Source organism: Phaseolus vulgaris, chromosome 3, assembly GCF_000499845.2.
Source record: "Phaseolus vulgaris cultivar G19833 chromosome 3, P. vulgaris v2.0, whole genome shotgun sequence".
NCBI classification, from domain to species: Eukaryota; Viridiplantae; Streptophyta; class Magnoliopsida; order Fabales; family Fabaceae; genus Phaseolus; species Phaseolus vulgaris.
Window position 1 is genome coordinate 33,397,419 of NC_023757.2, and position 21,245 is coordinate 33,418,663.

Below are 21,245 nucleotides of genomic sequence, written 5' to 3' on the forward strand. Positions count from 1 at the left end.
GAGAAGTGTAAGTATGAGAGAAGTTCAGTATAAAAATAAAACTTAAATAGTTTCATGCATAATTTCAGTTTTTTTTTTATTATATTGCATTTATATTGATCGTGTTTATACAATACTAATACAATCTTCTTCATTGTTAGAGATTCGTGTTGATTAGGAATAATGACATTTTAGTATATAAATAGGTGTAAATATTTTATGAGTTAAAAATAAAATTTATTTTCTAATGTAGTATAAGATTCATTTAAAATCTATTATAGTGAAAGTTTATTGAATTTATCAAGTCATTTGCTATCGGACATTTATCGTATTATAATTTCACAATAAAAACATTTCATAGTATATAAGTGATTACAAACCTTACTTTATTAACCAATTTTACAAAGTTAAATTATATTTAAAGTACACTTACTAATATTCATTTTAATTTTTTGGTTAAAGTCGTTAAATGCAAGTGTCAACTTTTTTATTTGACATTTATTTATAAATCATGTATTACACCTATTATTGTCCATTCTAATAATAATGAAAGTGAATTACACAATATTTGAATGCAAATATATGTAAAGAAAAAGTAAGATAAGGAATAGTGATCACGTGAAAATGCAGCAGTTTGGCATATGAAGGTGGTATTAATTAGAAAATATTGGAGAATCGATTTGCTAGGAACTCACTGTCCTCAACATATTTTTCATGAGGATAAAACCTTCTGTATGTAGATGTAGAGTGGTCCAGAGTCTATTGTGCTACAAAGCAAAATCAACCGTCACAAATACTTATCTTCTTGAAATATCGTTATGATATCGTTACAGTGTGAATGCACCCTCTTTCTTTTTTGAAAATATTCCATGTTCACATGCGAAAAGAGTTTCTTCAGAAACTAAAGCCTGTGATGCATATTAATTGCTTAAGCATGAAAGGAGAGTGAAGTAAAGGAAGATGGCAAAAACAATGTTCATATTCTGTTCTGTTCCTACTTAATTATGATGGCATCAATTTTGTATCTTTCTCCACTCGTGCATGCGGATCATCGTGAGAATCTTTTGAGATCATTACCTATTCTCATGCCACTTTTTATACACACTACCCTAATATATTGTACTCCCTCAGACAAAATAATTACTACACTTTCAGATCATTGATGTGATATACCTTCAGCCTATAGTTTTCAGACGCATGAAGTGATTCTAAAGTTGAGCTCAATGTTTAAGTGATTGGTAGCACTTTTTATATTGAAACTCTTTTTGCTGCATTTCAACAGTTTAGATCTTTGCTATATTAAAAAAAAAAGCCAAAAGCTTCACTCATTTTTGTGGTTGAAAAGGGAACACCTCCTATGGAAAGGTAGCAAGGTGTTGCAGGATCCAGCGGATGGGTCCATTGCTTTCCCGCTAATTTCAGATCTCATTTCAATACACTACTGTCACTAATTTAAAACATCTTGGTCAGGGTTAATTTTTTTTTAAGTGGATTGTTGGAATATTAAGATGTTTATGTTTTTTTATATATGAATTCATAATTTTAAAAATGATTTATATGTATATATTGTTTATTGTTGATAAATAAAAATAAAATTTTAAGATATTTTTTTTATGTTAATACTTTCTTAGGGTTTTTTACCATAATGAAGTTATTTTTATTTATTTATTTTATCAAAATGGGGTCTGTTTAAAAATATTTACAAATTTAAACAAGTCGTGCGACACGACTTCATATACACAAATCGTTTCAATTTGACACGATTCTGCCATGTGATACTAAAGTTGTGTCAACTTGACACAACTTATGTCTTGAAGTCGTATCATGTCATAATTTTTTTTTAAAATTTTATTATTTATATATTGAATAATAAGTTATGTAATCTTAAAAATTCACTTTCTTACTTTAGCTTCTCAAGCAATACATAGAAAAAACAGATTAATCAGGCAACAAAGAACATATATTATGTGTAAAATATTAATATTCCTTTATTATTATAATTTCTGTGCTACGTTATTTAAAGAATATAAATATATAATAAACAAGTGTCTTTTTTTCCTGCACTTCTTTCATGCAAATATATAATATTGAATCTGTTCTTCACGCTTATACCATGGAAAGTTCTCAATATTTTATGTTTAATTTTATTTTGCTGCAATATATAGGTCTTATTTCATTTACTAGAATTTTTTATTGGTATAGATTTATTTAGTTTTCGATTGTGTACGAAGGTTTGGTGGTTTTATTTTTTTAGGTATTTTTGTTGAATTTGAGTTGATGGTAAGGTTTTAACAGTTTTGAGTATGACAGTTAATATCTATATAGGTTGGATCATTCTTTAAATAGTTTATATTTTTTTTCTGATAAAAAAAATATAATTACAATTATGTGTCATAAAAATTCTATTATCGTATCTTTGAAAATTTAACATCAATTTATTCCATTTAATTTTGATATCACAAAAATTCCATACTTGTTTTCCTATCTTTACCATTGAGACATTGGAGTTTTTCACTCATTCCATAATTGATCATCTCAATCATTATATTCCTTATTTCACCCAAAAGTCTTAGATAGGATTTTGTCAATGTCGTTAATCAGTGTCAATAAAACTCCTTGATGATAAAAAAAAAAAAAAATTCCTTAATTTTTTTGTTAACTTTTTATTAAGACTTTAGTGTTCATTTATAACAACAAATATTCTTAAGAAAAAAGTAGAAATATGAACACATTAAAGAACAGTTTTTGTTGAGTCGAAGTTAAGAAATTTTAAAAGGAATTTTGGATAAGTTGATGGAAGAAATGATCTTTGAAACAGAGCTTTGAAGTTTATTTTACTAGGATAATAACTCAAAAGGAAAATAAAAAAGAAGCACAGCAAAAAAAAAACTGAAAAAGAAAGTAAACGATAAAAATATTACCATAATTTACGACAATTTTCATTAAAAATTGTGGGAACTTAATCGGAGATTATAAAAGTTCCTTGTTAGAAATTATTATAGTATGTCAATAAATTCTATTAAAAACAAACATTCAGTGCTGTTTTTTTTATAGTAAGAAAATCAATAAATAATTTTTTTTTAAAAATTCTATTATATTTATTAAATTAGATATTATTTTATAAATTAAAAAATTATTGTTATTTAAAATGATTTTTAAATTAATATCTAATATTAATTATCAAAAATAATTTCATTTATTAATTATTTTAGATTCTAAATTAGTTTTTAATAATTATTTTTTATCAAAATTAGTTATTTAATAAAAAAATAGTTTTTTTTGTGTTTCTCGATTGTTTGCTTACAAACTTTGTGTGAATACACAAACTTTTACAGGAAAAAAACACTCCAACAGTTTTTTTAAAATTTATTTCCTATTTCTTTAATTTGAATTTTAAAATATATTTATTTTAAATATTAAAAAATATAAAACTGAATTAGTTTTAAATATTAGAACTTATATTTGGTCAATATATTCAAAGCCTCACATAATTTAAAAATGGATGCCAGAGATAATTTCTGTGTATAAATTTTCCTTAACTAATTAAGGCATTAATCATGATATAAATGGATGAAGTTTAAAATAGAATTGTTTTGATGAGAAGTAGGATCCAATCGAAATTATTGAATAAAAGTATTGGTTTTTATTGATTAAAGTGTAAAATATGATAAGAAGAAGAATAGTAGAAGGGTATTAGAACATTGAACACGTCATGTGACTTGGGTATGGTAGAAGATCTATTGGTAGATGCTGCTACCAAATTTCTAGCCTCACAGAGCCTTTACCTTGACTTGACATTACATCTTTCTACATCATACATCTTCAATTCTTCTTCCCATTTTTATTATACCCACACGTGTCAATTTTACCTCAATTACCACACTATCATCAAAACCTCAATTTATTCTTAAAATACTTTTTTATTGTCAATTATTTAAAATATTCATTGGAAATTCAAATAAAGTTAATTTAAAATATTTGTAAGATTCAGAGATAATTTTATAAATATGATGTCATTAAATTTCGATGTCTTTTTTAGAATAGAAGAATATGTGTGTGTTATGCTCCTTGAATATGTTTCATGATAAAGTATCATTGGAGCTTTTGGACTTTGAATAAAGTGATCCATTAAAGTTTTCTGCCACAAAGTTCCAAAGGGAAGAAGAAGTGAGATTATTTTCCTTTTTTATCTTCTTTCAAAATTTTACTACTCTTTCAACCCCACTTACAAACCTAACTCAATATAACTTAAAAACATATTAAATTCAATTATTTTATTAAATTAAAATATTGATAATTAATTAGATATTAATTTAGAAATTATTTATTAATAACAATAATTAACTTAAAAATAATATTTTTTTAATTTCTAAAATAATATCTAATTTAATCAATATAATAACTAATTATTTTTTATCTCTAATATTATTTTTTATTTAATAATTTCTTTTGTAATGATTCTAATTTAGTAACATAAAAAATTTATCAAATGAAAATTAATTTTAAAAATAAAAAATTAATTAGTATATATGTTAACTAAATTAAATATTATTTTAAAAATTAAAAAAAATATTAATATTTAATATAATTTTATTATTCATAACTAGTTTTTAAATTGATATCTAATTAGCTATTAGTTTTAACTATAAAAAATTTAGCTACAAACTCTGTAGCTAATTAAATATCAATTTAAAAATTATTTATTAATAATAAAAATTAATTTAAATATTTTATTTTTAGTTTATAAAATAATATATAATTTATTCACTATAACAAATAATTATTATTTATTTAAAATTTATTTTTATTTAATAATTTTTTTAAGTGTGAAAAGAATACTTTTGAAAGAAAACTATATTTTTGAATAAATATCATACCTTTTCAATTGAAAACATGTATTGTTAAAATTAAGAATAGTCAGGTATTAGAGAATATGTTACTGATCTTAGTATAAAACGGTTATATTTACAGGTCAAATTTGTCTCATGAGATGCTTCTTCTAACCTTCATACATGTGCTTGATGGCAGGTTTATTTAATGGATATATATATTTAATTTCTATGTATTGTTAATATAGGTAAAAAAAAAGTTTATATCATCAACTAATAAACATTGATACCCGTGGAAACACGTACATGTCTATGTGTACATTTTTTAAAAAAATTATTATTATTATTATTATAATAATAATTATTGAAGTAAAAATATATTGTTACATTATAAATATTTGTTTATAAAAATATTTATAAAATAAATTAATTTTATAATTTTATTATGATTTTTTTTTCTTGTATAGGTATTCTTTACTGTGTATTTTAAAAAAAACAGTTACTTAGATAATGAGATGGTAAGAAATTATTTACATAAAAAAAATAGTTAGAAAGAACAATCCTCTATTAAAGTTATAGATAACTTTTAAATTAATCATTATAAAAATATTCATGCAACTGGTATTCCTTCTCCAACCCAATATATAGTTTGATTGGCTTAGGAATTGATAAAATAAAAAGAAATTTCCCTTTGAAAGATGTGTGGCAAGTGGTTTATATGATTTGAGTTTAAGTTTTTATATTAAACAAGTAAAAAAAGTGTATAAATTGATGATGGCCTCTAGAAAGATAGATTAAAAAAGTATATGTATTGACTTTTAATATATTATGCGTCTCCAAATCAAATTAATTAAATTAAACCAAATTTGATTGTGACTCATAACATTTTTTTTAGAATGAGTAATTTTTACTAGAATCACTACCATTGCCAAGTAGGGCTACCGTAAAGGACAAAGCAATTTTTATTCTGATTATTAATGTAATTACATATAAAAAAATACACATAATTCATAGCTTCTAATCAAGAAATTAGACTTTATAGATAAAGTTTTTACTCTAATTATTAAAAATTAATAATTTTAAGAAACTAACTAATGAAACCTTTCTAAATAGTAATTATTATTTTTCTAATTAAACCTTTAGAATAATATTTTAGAATAATTAATGTTTCCACTTCAAATATATTGAAATAATTTTTAATCTTTAATTAATTATCGCATTCAAAATATTATTTGTTTTTTAAACTCAGAATAACGTCATAATAAGAAAATGTATTTAAAACATCTTTATTTATATATTTTTTTTAGTATTTTAGTTTCTACCATCAATAAGATAAATATTTATAACTAAAATTTATAATAATAGATGTTTTTAAATATACAAATTATATTATAACAAATAATCATTATAAATAAATATTTTAAACATATAAATTATATTTTCTTTATGATAACAATTGTGATATAAGATTATTTTCAATCTTTTGCTCTTTTTTAAAAACACGAGTTTCCTTTAAGAAATACATATAAAAAGAATATATTGAAAAAAATAAGAGATCGAGAGAATTTTTTTAATGTGAAAAAGCACATAAAAAAGTATATATGAAAAAGAGAAAAGACACAAGAAATCATGGAAACTAGACAAATCTAAGAGAAAAAGATTCAGAGAAGAGAAAGGTAGATGAACCAAATCCTGGAGAATTCAGATCCTATAAAACTTAGTCCACCATACAAGAGAATTATAAATAAATATACATATATATATATATATATATATTTGGAATTATCAATATTTTTTAGTATTTATTAAATTAAAACTAAAATTAAAAGAAAATATATTGAATATATATTATGTAACTGAATATGAAGGATAAGACTACTAAACGTAAGAAAAATTGATTTAAAACGTTATCATAAAAGAATGATTCAAACCCTAAAAGCACTATAATTTAAAATAGAGATTGAAGTTTATAATGTTTGAGTGAATATGGCACTAACTCTTTAATATCCTCGACATGAAAGTGAAATCTAACTACAATTAATAGACATTGTCGCAATTGGTGTATAAGTATTGACTATATTTATGAAGAATTGTTTTTCCAACAACTTTATGAGAGATGAGAGATATAGTGATACAAAATTGCACCACCTAGTACGGGCACTACTACTGCTACCAGCCTTTTGTTTTTCTATTTTCAGAATCTATCCAAAATCAACATCGAAAGAAACATCTGCAAGAATGAGAAGAGTATGTTCCTCCCACTTTTATATATATATATATATATATATATATATATATATATATATTCTATATTTCCAATAATGAACTTTCTAACCAAAATTAATGTAAACTTTATCTTGTATGATGAGTATTTTATCTTGTAAGATAACTATTTGACAAATTATTCCTCCATCTTCTTATTTTCTTTTACAATTATATATTAACTGAAAAAAAGTTGGTTTTAATTTTTTTTAAAATTTTAAATAATTCTATATGAAGTATAATCTCAAATTCCCTTATAATTGCATATCTTTATTTTCAATGTAACTATTACAGTAAATGAATATTCTTTGTCTGATGTGATGCTTTAATGTAGCGTAAGTAATCGCACGTAATCGTAATGAAGAAAGAGAGGTTTTGATGAACCCTAATTGTAGAGAAAAATAAATATAAAAGAAACTTTTATTCACTTGTACATTAGAGAGTAAAATACATGGTGTATATATAAGAAAAAGATTAAGACCTAGCTGAAACAGAAAAAGGAAAGTTGGGTCAAACAAACAAAGCCCAATAATTTAAAATAGAAAATTAAATATATTAACACCCCTCAAGCTGGGGAGTAGATATTTGTCAGGCCCAGCTTGGATTTGAGAGTAGAGAATTGTGCGGAAGCAAGGGGCTTGGTGAATATGTCAGCAACTTGCATTGCAGAAGTAATGGGTAGTAGTTTGAGGAGACCAGAGTTAAGTTTTTCATGAACTAGGTGGCAATCAATTTCGATATGCTTGGTTCGTTCATGAAAAACTTGATTGGAAGCTATTTGAAGGGCAGATTTGTTGTCACAGTACAGGGTTGCAGGCTGGGAGAGAGGAAGATGTAAATCCTGAAGGAGGTAAGACAACCATTGTAACTCACATGTGGTGGTGGCAAGGGCTCTATACTCGGCTTCAGAGGAGTTGCGGGAGATAGTTGACTGCTTCTTTGATTTCCATGATATTAGGGAGTCTCCTAAGTAGAATATCCAGTGACAGATTTGCGTGTGGTAGGACATGTTGCCCAGTCAGAGTCACTAAAACCACAAAGGTGAAGTGAACTAGTGTGAGAAAAATATAGTCCTTCACCAGGGGTGCCTTTGAGGTAACGCAAAAGACGTGAGATAGCTTACAACACTTGTAAGGAGTCCTATTGAAACCAAGAAATATAAGCCTGCCTGCCATCCACACCAGAATAAATGAAGTTTTCCGAAAAAACCTGCTGATGATGAGTTGTGGGTGCAGATATGAATTGGCTTAAATTGTGGACAGCGAAGGCGATGTCTGGTCGCGTGTTGGTTAAGTAAATTAGACGTCCAAGGAGTCTTCTGTATTGAGAAGTGGCATCAGCATCGAGAGGTGAGCCTTGGTCGGGAGAGAGACGGGAGGTGGGAGTCATAGGAGTGGCCACAGGTGCAGAGTCAAGCATGCCAGTTTCTTGAAGGAGATCAAAAGTATACTTGCGTTGACTTAAATGAAGACCAGTACTGTTGCGAGCAATTTCCAGTCCCAAAAAGTAAGTGAGATTACCTAAATTTTTTATCTTAAAGTGATGGTGAAGGGATGCAGTAATTGTATTGATTTCCTCCATGTCATCACCAGTTAAGAGCAAGTCATCAACATAAACAAGAATAACAGTGAGTTTATCATTATTATATTTAAGAAAAAGAGAGTGATCAGCAACAGAAATAGAGTAATTATTTGATAAAAGAAAAGTAGAAAGTTTGGCGTACCATTGCGACCAGCTTGACGAAGGCCATACAAAGACCGTTGAAGCTTGCAAACATGCTGGGGAGAAGGAAGAGAGAGGCCAGGTGGGGGGGTCATGTATATCTCTTCATGGAGATCACCATGAAGAAATGCATTATTGACATCAAGTTGTTTTAAAATCCAATTTTTGGTAGTGGCAATAGCAAGCAGAAGGCGGAGGGTAGTGAGTTTAGCAACAGGTGCAAAAGTGTCTAAGAAATCAAGTCCTTCAAGTTGGGTAAACCCTTTGGCAACAACTCTAGCTTTGTGGCGCTCAACAGTGCCATCAGAATGGTATTTGATTTTATATACCCATTTACAACCAATAGTTTTCTTTCCTTGGGAGAGAGGAGTAAGTTGCCAAGTATTGTTAGCAGCAAGAGCTTGAAGCTCATCTTGCATGGCAGATTGCCAAGAAGCATGTTTGGAGGCTTCGTTATATGTCTGAGGTTCAGGATGAGAATTGATAGAGGAAATAACATTTCTAAAATTGGAAGATAAGGAATTGTAAGACAAGTAATTATGAATAGGATATCTTCTACTTGGTTGCAGTGTGGAAATCTGCAAGATAGGCAGGTTGTCGGTGAGGACGAGCTGATCTTCTTGGAAATTGGGGTGAGATGCTTCCTGGAGATGCAGGCGGTGATAATTCTGATGGAGGTGCAATGTTGGATGCAGGAGCAGAGACACTATTTGTTGGAAGATCATAGGATAATGAGGCTGGTGGAGGAACAGTATTGGGTGCAGGAGTAGAGGCACATGGCTCGACAGGAGGTGCAGTATCAGAAAAAAAATCAAAAGCAGAATTATATGCATTAGAAATAGGGAGAGATAAAGTGTTAGGGTCCTTAGGCAAGCCACTATCCAATTTATATGGAAAGTGGTTTTCATGAAAGATTACATGTCTTGATATCTCTATGCTATAAAACTTTAAATTTAAGATAATATAACCTTTTGTATTTTGCGGGAAGCGAAGAATAATACCTTTGATAGATCTATCATCTAATTTTTTTCTATGTGCAGTAATGGTACTAGCATAACAGAGACAACCAAACACTTTTAGAAAGGAAATGTCATATGGTTTTCCAAACAACTTTTCATGAGGAGTGATGTTATCAAGTAATGGAGTAGGAATAACATTTATTAAGAAAACAGCATGATTTACAGCAAATTCCCAAAAAATAGGAGGAAGATTTGCTTGAAAAAGTAAAGCCCGGGTTACATTTAGTATGTGTTGATGTTTACGTTCTACAATGCCATTTTGTTGTGGTGTTTCAACACAAGATTTTTGATGTATAATTCCCTTTGAAGCATAAAATTTTGACATAGCAAACTCAACACCATTGTCAGTACGAATCGTTTTGATATTAGTTTTGAAATGATTTTGAACGAAAACAGTGAAGTTAATGACGTGCTGACGCACTTCAGATTTGTTATGCATCAGAATAACCCAAGTATAACGCGAGTAATCATCAACAATAGTCAAGAAATAACGAAAACCTTGCATAGAAATTATGGAACATGGTCCCCAAATATCAAAGTGTACAAGATCAAAAATAACAGAGGTAACAGTATTACTTAAAGTGAAAGGAAGTTTTCTCTGTTTTGCACGACTACAAGTGTCACATACATGATGAGTATCAACAGTAATAAAAGAGTATTGTTTGCTTAAGACATGTAATCTTTCATGTGAAGGGTGTCCTAGTCTATAATGCCATAGTGTTTTGTCTGTGATATTACAATTAATAAAAGGAGCAAAACAATGCGGTTTAGATTGACTAGAAGCAGGTAAGGTAGTGACAAGGTACAAGCCAGCGGTGGCTTTAACTGTACCATTCCTCTCTTGAGTGAGATTGTCTTGTATAATGCAGTGGGTTGAAGTGAAAGTTAAAGTGCATTTAAGTTGGTGTGTGAGTTTAGAAACAGATATTAAGTTTAATTGAAAATGAGGCACGTATAACACATCAGACAAATAAAACTGATCAGAAAAACGTACTAAACCAGAATATGTGGCATAAACAGTTTGGCCATTTGGAAGACTAATTAAGACAGGTTTAATTTTAGTATAAGTAGTAAAAACGTTCAAATTGTGACAAACATGATCAGTGGCACCAGAATCAATAATCCAAGATTCTTTTATAGAAGATAGTGAAGAGAGAAACTTACCTGTTGAAGAATGCTCAGTATTGGGGATTTCATCCGTAGAGGTTCTGCCGACTTGATTAATTTGAGTGTGAGAGGCAGGATCCTCAAGGTTTTGCTGACGCAAAATGTTGGTAAGGAATAGGCACTGTTGTGATGTAAGTTGAATCCCCATTACATCCTGTTCTTTAGGAAAAAGCTCAGAAAAAGTGTCAGTAGTAATCATATTATTGGCTTGGGATGTCCAATTGGTGAATTTGTAGCCAGGAGGGAACCCATGCTTTTTATAACAGGTGTCAACAGTGTGGCCAAGACGATTACAAAAAGTGCAGACTTTTCTAGTAAAAGAAAACTTTGAGGTTTTAATATTACCAGAAGGAAAACCCACTTTGTGAAAACAAACAGCTTCAGTATGACCATATTTACCACACAAATTGCATTTAATAGTGTGACTACTATTAAGACTATGAAGACTAGGGTTTTCATTAAACATTGCCTAAAAGATTTTTAAAACCAATCAAGATTTTGAAAGAGAACAGAAAAAATAAAATAACCAAGAACAACAAAGAGGGAAATAAAAATCAGAGGGAAGCGCAGCAGAACTCTTCATTCGAAGAGCTCTGATACCAAATTACAAAGTGGACTTTAAGCCTAACTCAACCCCATAAAACCGGCTCAATGGGATGAGGTTTGCACCCACTTATATACTATGAAAGGCTCTCATCTCTAGTCGATGTGGGATCTCCAACAGTAACAATCTCATTATTCTCAAATTGCAGCATTTGAGATAGCAGTTTAGTCATTTGAGTATTGTGAGAGGGTTGGTGAGAAGATTAATTATATTCGACGTTCCTCGGTGTTAAGATATTTTTCTTAAAATTTTGTACTCTATTTTTGCATTTTACTAACTTTGTTTTTTATAGGAAACTTTATTTGAGACATGTTGAGTTTTTAGTATCTTTTATTTATATATATTTTTATTAAAAGAAAGTTGATGTAGATTAGGCGTTTTAATTTTAATTTGTGCTTCAATTAAATGGTATTGTTAGAATTAAAAGAAGTATGGAGATGCAGAAGAAGGTATGGTGTGTTGAAAGAATTTGCCTAACTATTTTTATGAGATGTTTTCCTTTAATTACAATTTTGTTTCTATACATAAAACTCAAATTTTCAAACCTTATTTAAAAAAAATCCAATATATGACAAATTTTTTTAGTTTTATTTTCATGTCTGTTTTTATGTTTTTATCCTTTTTTAGCCTTTTTTTTGTCAATCCATTATGCTTGGGTTTTCTTTTCCTTTTGTGTGTATAAAACTTTGTGTGTATGATCATTGTATGCATGCATAATATACAAAGTTTATTTAGTTTTTTTCTCTTTCGTCTGTGCTTTGTTTTTGCTTTTCAATCTACATCATTTTTATCAAAAGATGGTAAGAGTCAATATGGTATCAAAGTGGTCTCATCCCATTCTGCTTTAGTGCATTCGTTGTCTATGCTTCTTCCTCTTCACTTTTTCGTCTTTATTGGTTGTTTCTTTATTGTTCTATTTTCTTGTTGTTTTTTATGGGCTTACCACATAACTCTTCAAGCGCTTTCTATTTGTGCCCAGGTGAGAGTCCTAAAATGATTCTCGTTACGTCACAATTTGATAAATCAAAATACCATTTTGAGAATTGAGTAATGAAGTGTGTCTTATTGTCGAAGAACAAGTTTAAGTTCGTGAATAGAGAGACCTTAGAACCCATGCATGATGATGACCTTTATAAAGCTTGAGACCAATACAATGTTATGGTTATTTCTTGGATCACGTGTACGTTAACTACACAAATTTCTCAAAGTACAATTTACATTGATAATGGGAAGGACATATCAGATGATCATAAGGATGGATTTTAGAAAAGCAATCACTTTTTCATCTCATACTTTCTTCAAGAAATTAACTCAATCAAACAAGTAGAAAGAACCATTACAAGTTACTATATGGATTCAAAGATCTCGTTGGAAGAATTAGACTCTTCACGCTAGTGCCAACATGCATTTGTAATGTGAGGTGGAGTTGTAATCATCTTAAAACCATTGCTAATTATAGAGAATATGAGCGTGTCATGTGTTTTCTAAAGGGTCTGGGAGAAACACACAACACCGTGAATACTCATATTTTGCTTATAGAACCACTTATAAGTATTAATTATGTTTTTCTTTGGTTCTTCAACAAGAAAGACACTAAACGAGATTGTTAGTTTTGAAACAAAGGTTTTGATCAACAATGCTCAACAAAATCATAGTGAATAATAGAGGTGGTAATATGAGTTACGAGTCATGGAGACTTGAGAGGGGAAGTTTACATGATTTTGCCTCCTGGTATCACTCCAATCAAGTATGTCATTTAACAAAATCATTATATAGGTTAAAATACACAAGTAAATAGTGGTATGAAAAACTTACTTTGTTCCTTCATACTATCAATTTCAATTAGCTTAATGGTGATGTTCTCTCTTCATTAGAAACAACAAATTGAATTTTATTATTCTACTTGTATATGTAGATGACATTATGTTAACAAGAAATTGTATGAGTAATATCAAAGATGTTAAAATCTCTTAACGCTTAAGATTAAAGATCTTGGTCAGTTAAAGTTCTTTCCTTGGTGTGGAGGTTGCTAGAACTCATGGGAAATACACATTGGCAAAAGAAAGTACGCATTTGACATTCTTGTTGATATTGAGATGTTGAATGCTAAACTCGTTACTACTCCTATGGTTAAGAAGAACGAAAACTTGTTTAATCAAAATGTGAGCACTCATGATGCACCAATATATCAAAGAATCATAAGACTATTGTTGTACTTGGTTAACGTTAGACCTGGTATAACTTTTGCAGTACAGTTTCTCAGTTAGTTTGTACAAACTCCTTCAAAGCATCATGACCAAGTCGTGCAATGCATCCTCAAATATGTTAAAGGTTCACCTATGCAAGGTATTTTCTATCTTAAAGCTCAATTATACAACTAAAAGTTTTTAGTGACTTTGATTGGGCTCCTTGTTCTATTACACGTCGCTCTACTACTAGTTTTTGCATTTACCTTGGAGATTCTTTGATAGCGTGAAGAACCAAGAAACAAAGTACCATATCTAGGTCTTCCTCAAAAGCATAGTATCGTAGCTTGGTCTCCACCTGCTGCGAGGTATAATGGTTGGTCTATTTACTTGAGGACCTACATATCACTCCTTGCAATATTGCAACACAATAGTATTTTTCATTAACGATACACATTGACATTTATTGTATTGTGGTTTGGAGAAAAGCTTCATCAACGATGGTGCCATCTTCTTCCCATACATTATGTTGAGCTACCTAATGATGTGTTTACAAATGTTTTGGATCATGACGTTTTTCGCAAGCTCGTTTCTAAGTTTGGAATGTTGTGTATTCACACACTAACTTGAGGGGAGAGTTATAAGTTTTATCAATAGGTTCTTTTTTATCCTCTTTGGACCTCTTTAGCGTAGCCCATTATATTTGGGGTTCTCTTTTCTTTTTTATTTGTAAAACTCTTTTGTGTATGATTATTGCATGCATGTAGGATATTCAAATTTATTTCTCTCTTTCATGTGCTCTTTTGTTTTTCATCTACATCATTTTTATCAAAAGCTGGTAAAAGATAATAATGCTTATAATAACATCTAATTTTATTATGAAGAAAATACTTTGACACATGAAAAGGTAAAAACATTCATTTAACAAGTCATTATAATAATACATATTAGTATTTTAAATTAAAAAATTAAAATAAATATAATTAAAATATTAATTTATTGAATTGTTAACAAGTTATAATTACCTTTTAAAGCAACACTTTTTTATTATAAATATGTAAAAAGTTGACAGTGTATAATTTGCTTTGATTTTTTACCTGTGTGGTGTGTTGTGCTTCTCTAAAATTCACTGATTAAACCATTCAGTAGTGGTCTGGAGGAAGATACGATTTTGATGATAAGGTTGGTTTAAACCAGGATTCAGAATCTATGAGATGATATGCTTGCAAATGTGAAATGAATACTTTTGTTTGAAATGTTATTGTTTTCTCGTCGCCTTTGGTTTTGGGACCACGTGATAGATCCCAAAAAAGATCTTCAATATCTAAGAAACACTCCCCCCTCTACTTCCCATTGCAGTGCACAACAGTGTCTTACTTTGTTTCATTCCTTCTATTAGCATTAACTGGCATGCCAAAATTTGTGTGTTTCTTTGTACTGAACCCGCGAAACAACAACTGGTAAAATTTAAAAGTCACTTTGGACAAAACGACAAGGGACAGCCCCCTCTACCTTTTCATATTTGTCTATGTATATTGGTGAAGATATGTATGTATCTGTGTGATATGGCTTTACAAGAGTCATTTACAAGGATCTATCAGAAACGGAAATATTGGTATGAAAGCTTAGGTTCATTGCATATTCTCATCACTCATAGTACTACAAAAAGTGTGTTAAAGTAAGGATATTGCAATTCTCGTTGAGTTGAATATCAATTTCACCAAACATTTCAAAAAATACAAAAGATGGTACTATATAAAATTTGACACCACATATATATATATATATATATATATATATATATATATATATATATATATATAGTGTGTTTGTGTTAAAAACAGTAGGATTTTATTATGTATACCAAGACCAACCCTTTCTTTTCACACTTTCGTTTTATTAGGTAGAAGACCTAACTACTAGTGTTTGAACATGATGAAAGTTGTGTATTTTGATCAATTCAAGAATGTGATGTGAGTATATACGTGTATCCCCAACCAGCATCAATATATATCTTTTGCCTCTTAGTCAATCCTATAACTTAACGCCTAGCCTTGTAAGTCTTTTCTTATCTTTTGGTTTAGTCATGCATGTAACATCCATCGTCAAAGATTACAATCTTCAATAGAAAGCATTAGTAGAATATGGTTTCACAGAGACTTGCATGGTGGAAGGTCTTGTTATCACCTGATAGCTTCCTCTTACCTGCGTGATCTACAAGTCAAAGATTGTTCATTGAACACCCTTTAGTTGTTAGTCAAATTTGCATATAGAATTTGTTTAGAAACTCAGATCTCTTCTTTGTCTTTTGTCTAATTTATTTAATCTAGCTAGTAACCAACAAAGAGCAATTTAATGCATACATAATATATACTTTGATAACAAATTGTAGTGTATACAAGGGGAGATAGCTAGCCAGAGAGAAATTAAATTGCTAGCTATCATGCATGTGCATGTTGTTCCCATATTTTGATTACTTTATACGATGCATGCCAGGGATTGTAATATATTCTTTAGTCTCATATATTATGTAAAAGGCAGCAAAAGAAGAATTGGTCGGTTAGGTATATTTACACTGGGGGGCAACTAATAATTAATGATAATGAACATTCTCCTTAATTACCTATCTAATAATGGCACGGAATCGGACAAAGTTATTTTTATTTGGGTATGAAGAAATGAAATGTGAGGGAAAATAATACATGGAAACGTGTTAAGTGATTTGTAACTGTAGTGAGACAAACACGTTGGTGGGTATAATTATAGTTTCATTTCCCTGCTTGACTTTTCATTGATTACATGTTGCTTTAGATGCTCACAGACAAAATCTTGGCCTGAAGAAAATCCGGTGTCATGTCTCCCTCCGTTCCCATTGTTATTACCCCTCCATGAGCCACAAAAGTTGGATGCAGAACAGTTTCATGAATCACAAGTTCTCTGATCCCCAAAACATATCTTAAGAGATCCTTTTGATAATTACCTAATTTTGACTCATTTTTATCCTTAACCAATACCAAGTGGTAATAAAAAAAATCAATGTGTGGGGGGTAAGTAATTTATATACATCACTTGACCAAGCTTGACCAATGTTGGATATATATCAACGGCCAGATTTCACTAATCCCATTTTGGTCTCGCTATAGCCCACAAAAATGGTAGAAATCTGTGGGTTGAAATGTTCCATGGCTGGGAATCTTCGTGGTACATGATTATTCATACACTGTCACAAGAAACAAAATGTTAATGAATTATTTTCTTTTTAATAGTTTCCACACAATTCACATGAACCTTCAGACTCTATTATCTTCTTCCATTTCCACCATATCTTTGAATTTGACATTTTGCCACCCCAATCCTTGCGCAATATCATTGTAATTTCCCTTCTCATCCTAAGGATGTAACATATGATATCACTATAGTATTTTTTTTCACCTTTTTACATTCACCTTACCTGTATTTTTATATTTTATTTTTCTTTCTTCTAGATCGCATCACCTCTTACGTGTACCCTTTTTCTCACTTTCTTTCTTGTTTCTGTCTTCCATGATCCATCCCCATATGCATACAGCCCCAACAAAGTGTGCATAATCTTTTTTCTATTTCCAAACCCTCTTTTTCTCATGCAAGCTCTCTTTATATATCCCAGCTCCCTTCACCCACTACCACACCACAACACAACACCAAACTTTTCTCCTAATTATCTTCTTCTACACAAGTAGTACTCTCTCTCTCTCTCTCTCTCTCTCTCTCTCTCTCCAAAAAATGGCACTGAATTACCCTTCTTCAACCTACTTCATACTACTAGTAGTAACCATAACCCGTTTGATATACACGGAGGGCAAAACCGAGCAATGGAAAGGTCTGATTCTTCCAGATCTTGACTTTGAAAATATATTCCATAAGCTTCACGATGACCCTGAAACCATTCAAATGGCTTCTAGTGACTATGGTCATATCGTGCATGAACTCCCTGCAGCTGTGTTTCATCCATCTTCCATAGAGGACATAGCCACCTTGATAAAATCCTCATACAACAGCCTTGCCCCTTTTCACATAGCCGCGAGGGGCCAAGGCCACTCCCATCATGGACAAGCCATGGCTCGTGATGGGGTGGTGGTTGACATGGCCACCCTGAGAAAACAAAGAAATGGGGTTTCGATTAGTGTCTCTAAGGACCCTTTGATAGGTCACTATGCTGATGTTGGAGGGGAACAACTCTGGATTGATGTGCTACATGCCTCACTAGAACATGGACTTGCACCCGTTTCTTGGACTGATTATTTGTACTTGACCGTGGGAGGAACGCTTTCCAACGCTGGAATTAGTGGCCAGTCTTTCCGCTATGGACCTCAAATCAGCAACGTTCATGAAATGGATGTTATCACTGGTATGAAGTTTCTTCGCAATTTCTCCTACACACAAGGATTGATTTCTAATTAATAAAATCCACATTTCATCTTAGTAATTATTACTGTTTTTATTTTAGTGGGAGACAATAGCAACCGTACCTTAAGTTTTGCAAATTTCTATTGCCTCGTTTTCTTAAAAGAGCTGTCATAGATATTCTGCTAAATGTATAAGATATGATTTGTTGAAGACGTCTTATAAACCCAGCTAATGTGGTTGGTGAACTCTAGAACAGGAACAGTCTTTGTCTACAATATGGGTGAGCAATGGGTTTAGTACCAGGTCCACGGTCATAGTTTTCTATGAACTTTATGTTGGTCAAATTCATTCATATGAAAAGACATAAATACCAATATGGAAAATGCATCTAATTAATTGTACAATTTAATAAATAATTTTTGTCGTCTACTTGTAGGAAAAGGAGAGTTCGTAACCTGCTCTACGCAGAAGAACTTGGAGTTATTCAACGCGGTTCTTGGAGGCTTTGGACAATTTGGAGTCATAGCAAGGGCGAGAATTGCTCTTGAGACAGCACCCAAAAGGGTACATTGTCATTCGAATAGTCATTTTGTTCATACCTAGTGGCAGTTGGCACCCACTGTGCATTTCATTTTATGTTGGTGTATTAGTCATCCATGATAAACACAACACATACACAAATGAAAATAAGACGAGTTGTGAGTACGTAGGAGTTTCAACCACTTAATGTGTATATGAAATTTTGAAAGCATACATAATACGAGTTTGAAAAACAATGGAGACGTTACTCTTGAAATTATTACGATCTTAATTAGATCTCAAGCTCTGAACCAATAGAATTAGAAAAACTCATGTTTTATTATCACTTTCTTTCCATGACTTAAAACCTTATCTACTTTATCAAACCAAACAAGAAGTTTCTCTTTTTGAAAAGACCTTCAAGAGTCAATGCATACATTCCATGAGACTATAGATGTATGTATACATAGACAAGCCATTTTTTGGGGTTGAGTGCCATTGTTTGTTGCAGGTTCTTGAGTTGGTTACCGCAGTTATGAAAGATGTTTAGTGATGTTGAATTGGTCGATTTGGTGTTTTGGAGCTTGTATTTTTTATCTATTGCGTGATATGTGTACGTTGTTTGGTTAGGAGACTGAAAGATATAACATTGTAGTATTTATTTTTGACTCTTGAACCTTTTATATAAGGTATTTTGAGTATTATCTATAAGGTTAGAATATTCTTAAAATATTTCATATTCCTAAATTATTTTGTTTTATTTATTCATTATTGGTGAAAAAAAAAAAGAGAAACCACCACATTTTACAGCCGTATTCTTTACTTTACCTTTCCAATTTTGATTGGACTAGTGGTGAGAGTGTGCACATACGCTCATACATACATAAATACGTCTCTCTCTCTCATATATCTCATTTTATTATATTCTATTTCGTTAGTAAGTTTACTAGTATAAGACACTATTAATGGTGAATTTTTGTTGGCATGCAGGTTAAGTGGGTCAGACTACTTTATAGTGACTTTTCTGCTTTTACCAAAGACCAGGAACGATTAATCTCAATCAATGGAAGGAAACAAAAGAATGCATTAGATTTTTTGGAAGGGATGCTGCTAATGAACCAAGGCCCCATAAATAATTGGAGATCCTCTTTCTTCCCTCTATCTGACCATCCCAGAATAGCTTCTTTAATAACTGAACATGGCATCCTCTACTGTCTTGAAGTGGCTAAATATTATGACGACCAAACCGAGAAAAATGTGGACAAGGTATCCTCCACTCATATCATATTCTAGTTAGATCATATTTCTTTTCAAACAACAAAAGCCACTGTCCCAACTAGTCAAAAAGCAAATGCCTAGATATATATGGTGTGATTCTTGGATTACACCTTCATAACCAAGATAGCTATATAGCTTTATGCCTGTACAAAAATCTTGTGCATTTACTCTTTTTGAGATCATATTAGATTTTTATGTAGAAATTTGTAGGACTGTACAAAATCTTGTGCATTTAAAAAATGATACTAATATTTTTCTTTTTTTGTCTCTAGGAAATTCATGTGCTGCTCCAAGGGCTGGCCTATATCCCCGGATTTTATTATGAGAAAAATGTCTCATACGTTGAGTTCTTGAATAGAGTCCGAAGTGGAGAGTTAAAGCTTCAGTCACAAGGACTGTGGGAGGTTCCTCACCCATGGCTTAATTTGTTTTTACCGAAATCTCAAATCTTGGATTTTAATTCAGGAGTATTCATGGATATAATTCTTAAAAGAAACATCTCCTCTGGACCAGTCTTGGTTTACCCTATGAATAGAAACAAGTAAGCATTGAATGCATGCACACACTCTTGATGCAATTCTTTTTAATTCCTCACACTTCGACCCTATCGTTTTTTATTATAAAATTCAGAAGAGAACAGTGACTAATACTATGAAATTTAATTCCAGGTGGGACGATAGGATGTCTGCATCAATACCAGACGAGGATGTCTTCTATACAGTTGGATTTTTGCACTCGAGTGGGTTTGATTCTTGGAAAGCACATGATGCTCAAAACAGAGAAATTTTGGAGTTCTGTAGGGATGCTGGCATTAAGGTTAAGCAATATCTTCCTAACCACAGCACACAGGAAGATTGGACAAATCATTTCGGTACCAAATGGTTGAAATTCTTAGAAAGAAAACACCAGTTTGATCCAAGAATGATTCTATCACCCGGGCAAAAAATCTTCCACAAACAATTACAACCAGCGTTTTAAATATTCCACAATGAAAAACAAAAAAAAAGTGTTTATGGAGGGACTATTTCTCAATTAGATGGCTAGGGGCTGGTGTACATACTATGATAATCGAAACCAAAATGGCCATTTGTATGTTTTTGCTAGAGAAATTAAGGTAGGGTATAAAATGATACTAATATTTCGGTACCTTAGATATAGATTATGTTAGCAAAGTCTTACTCGTATGTACAAGAAGCACAGTTGTTTCTCACATGGTCTGTCACTCAACCTTCTAGTACGGACAAAATATAATGAAGATGTTCTAAGGAGTTCTGGTCCTCCCTTAAATGTGTAA

General features: G+C 30.9%; 1 protein-coding gene across 1 annotated transcript; it reads left to right on the forward strand.

The window, feature by feature from the left end:
* Nucleotides 1–17,256: 17,256 nt before the first annotated feature.
* LOC137807227 (cytokinin dehydrogenase 3-like) lies at nt 17,257–21,245 on the forward strand. The gene is made up of 5 exons (XM_068607733.1): nt 17,257–18,155; nt 18,591–18,718; nt 19,664–19,939; nt 20,224–20,492; nt 20,620–21,245. Exons 1-5 carry the CDS (start codon nt 17,531–17,533, stop codon nt 20,927–20,929), a joined length of 1,608 nt encoding a protein of 535 aa, XP_068463834.1. The 5' UTR covers nt 17,257–17,530; the 3' UTR covers nt 20,930–21,245.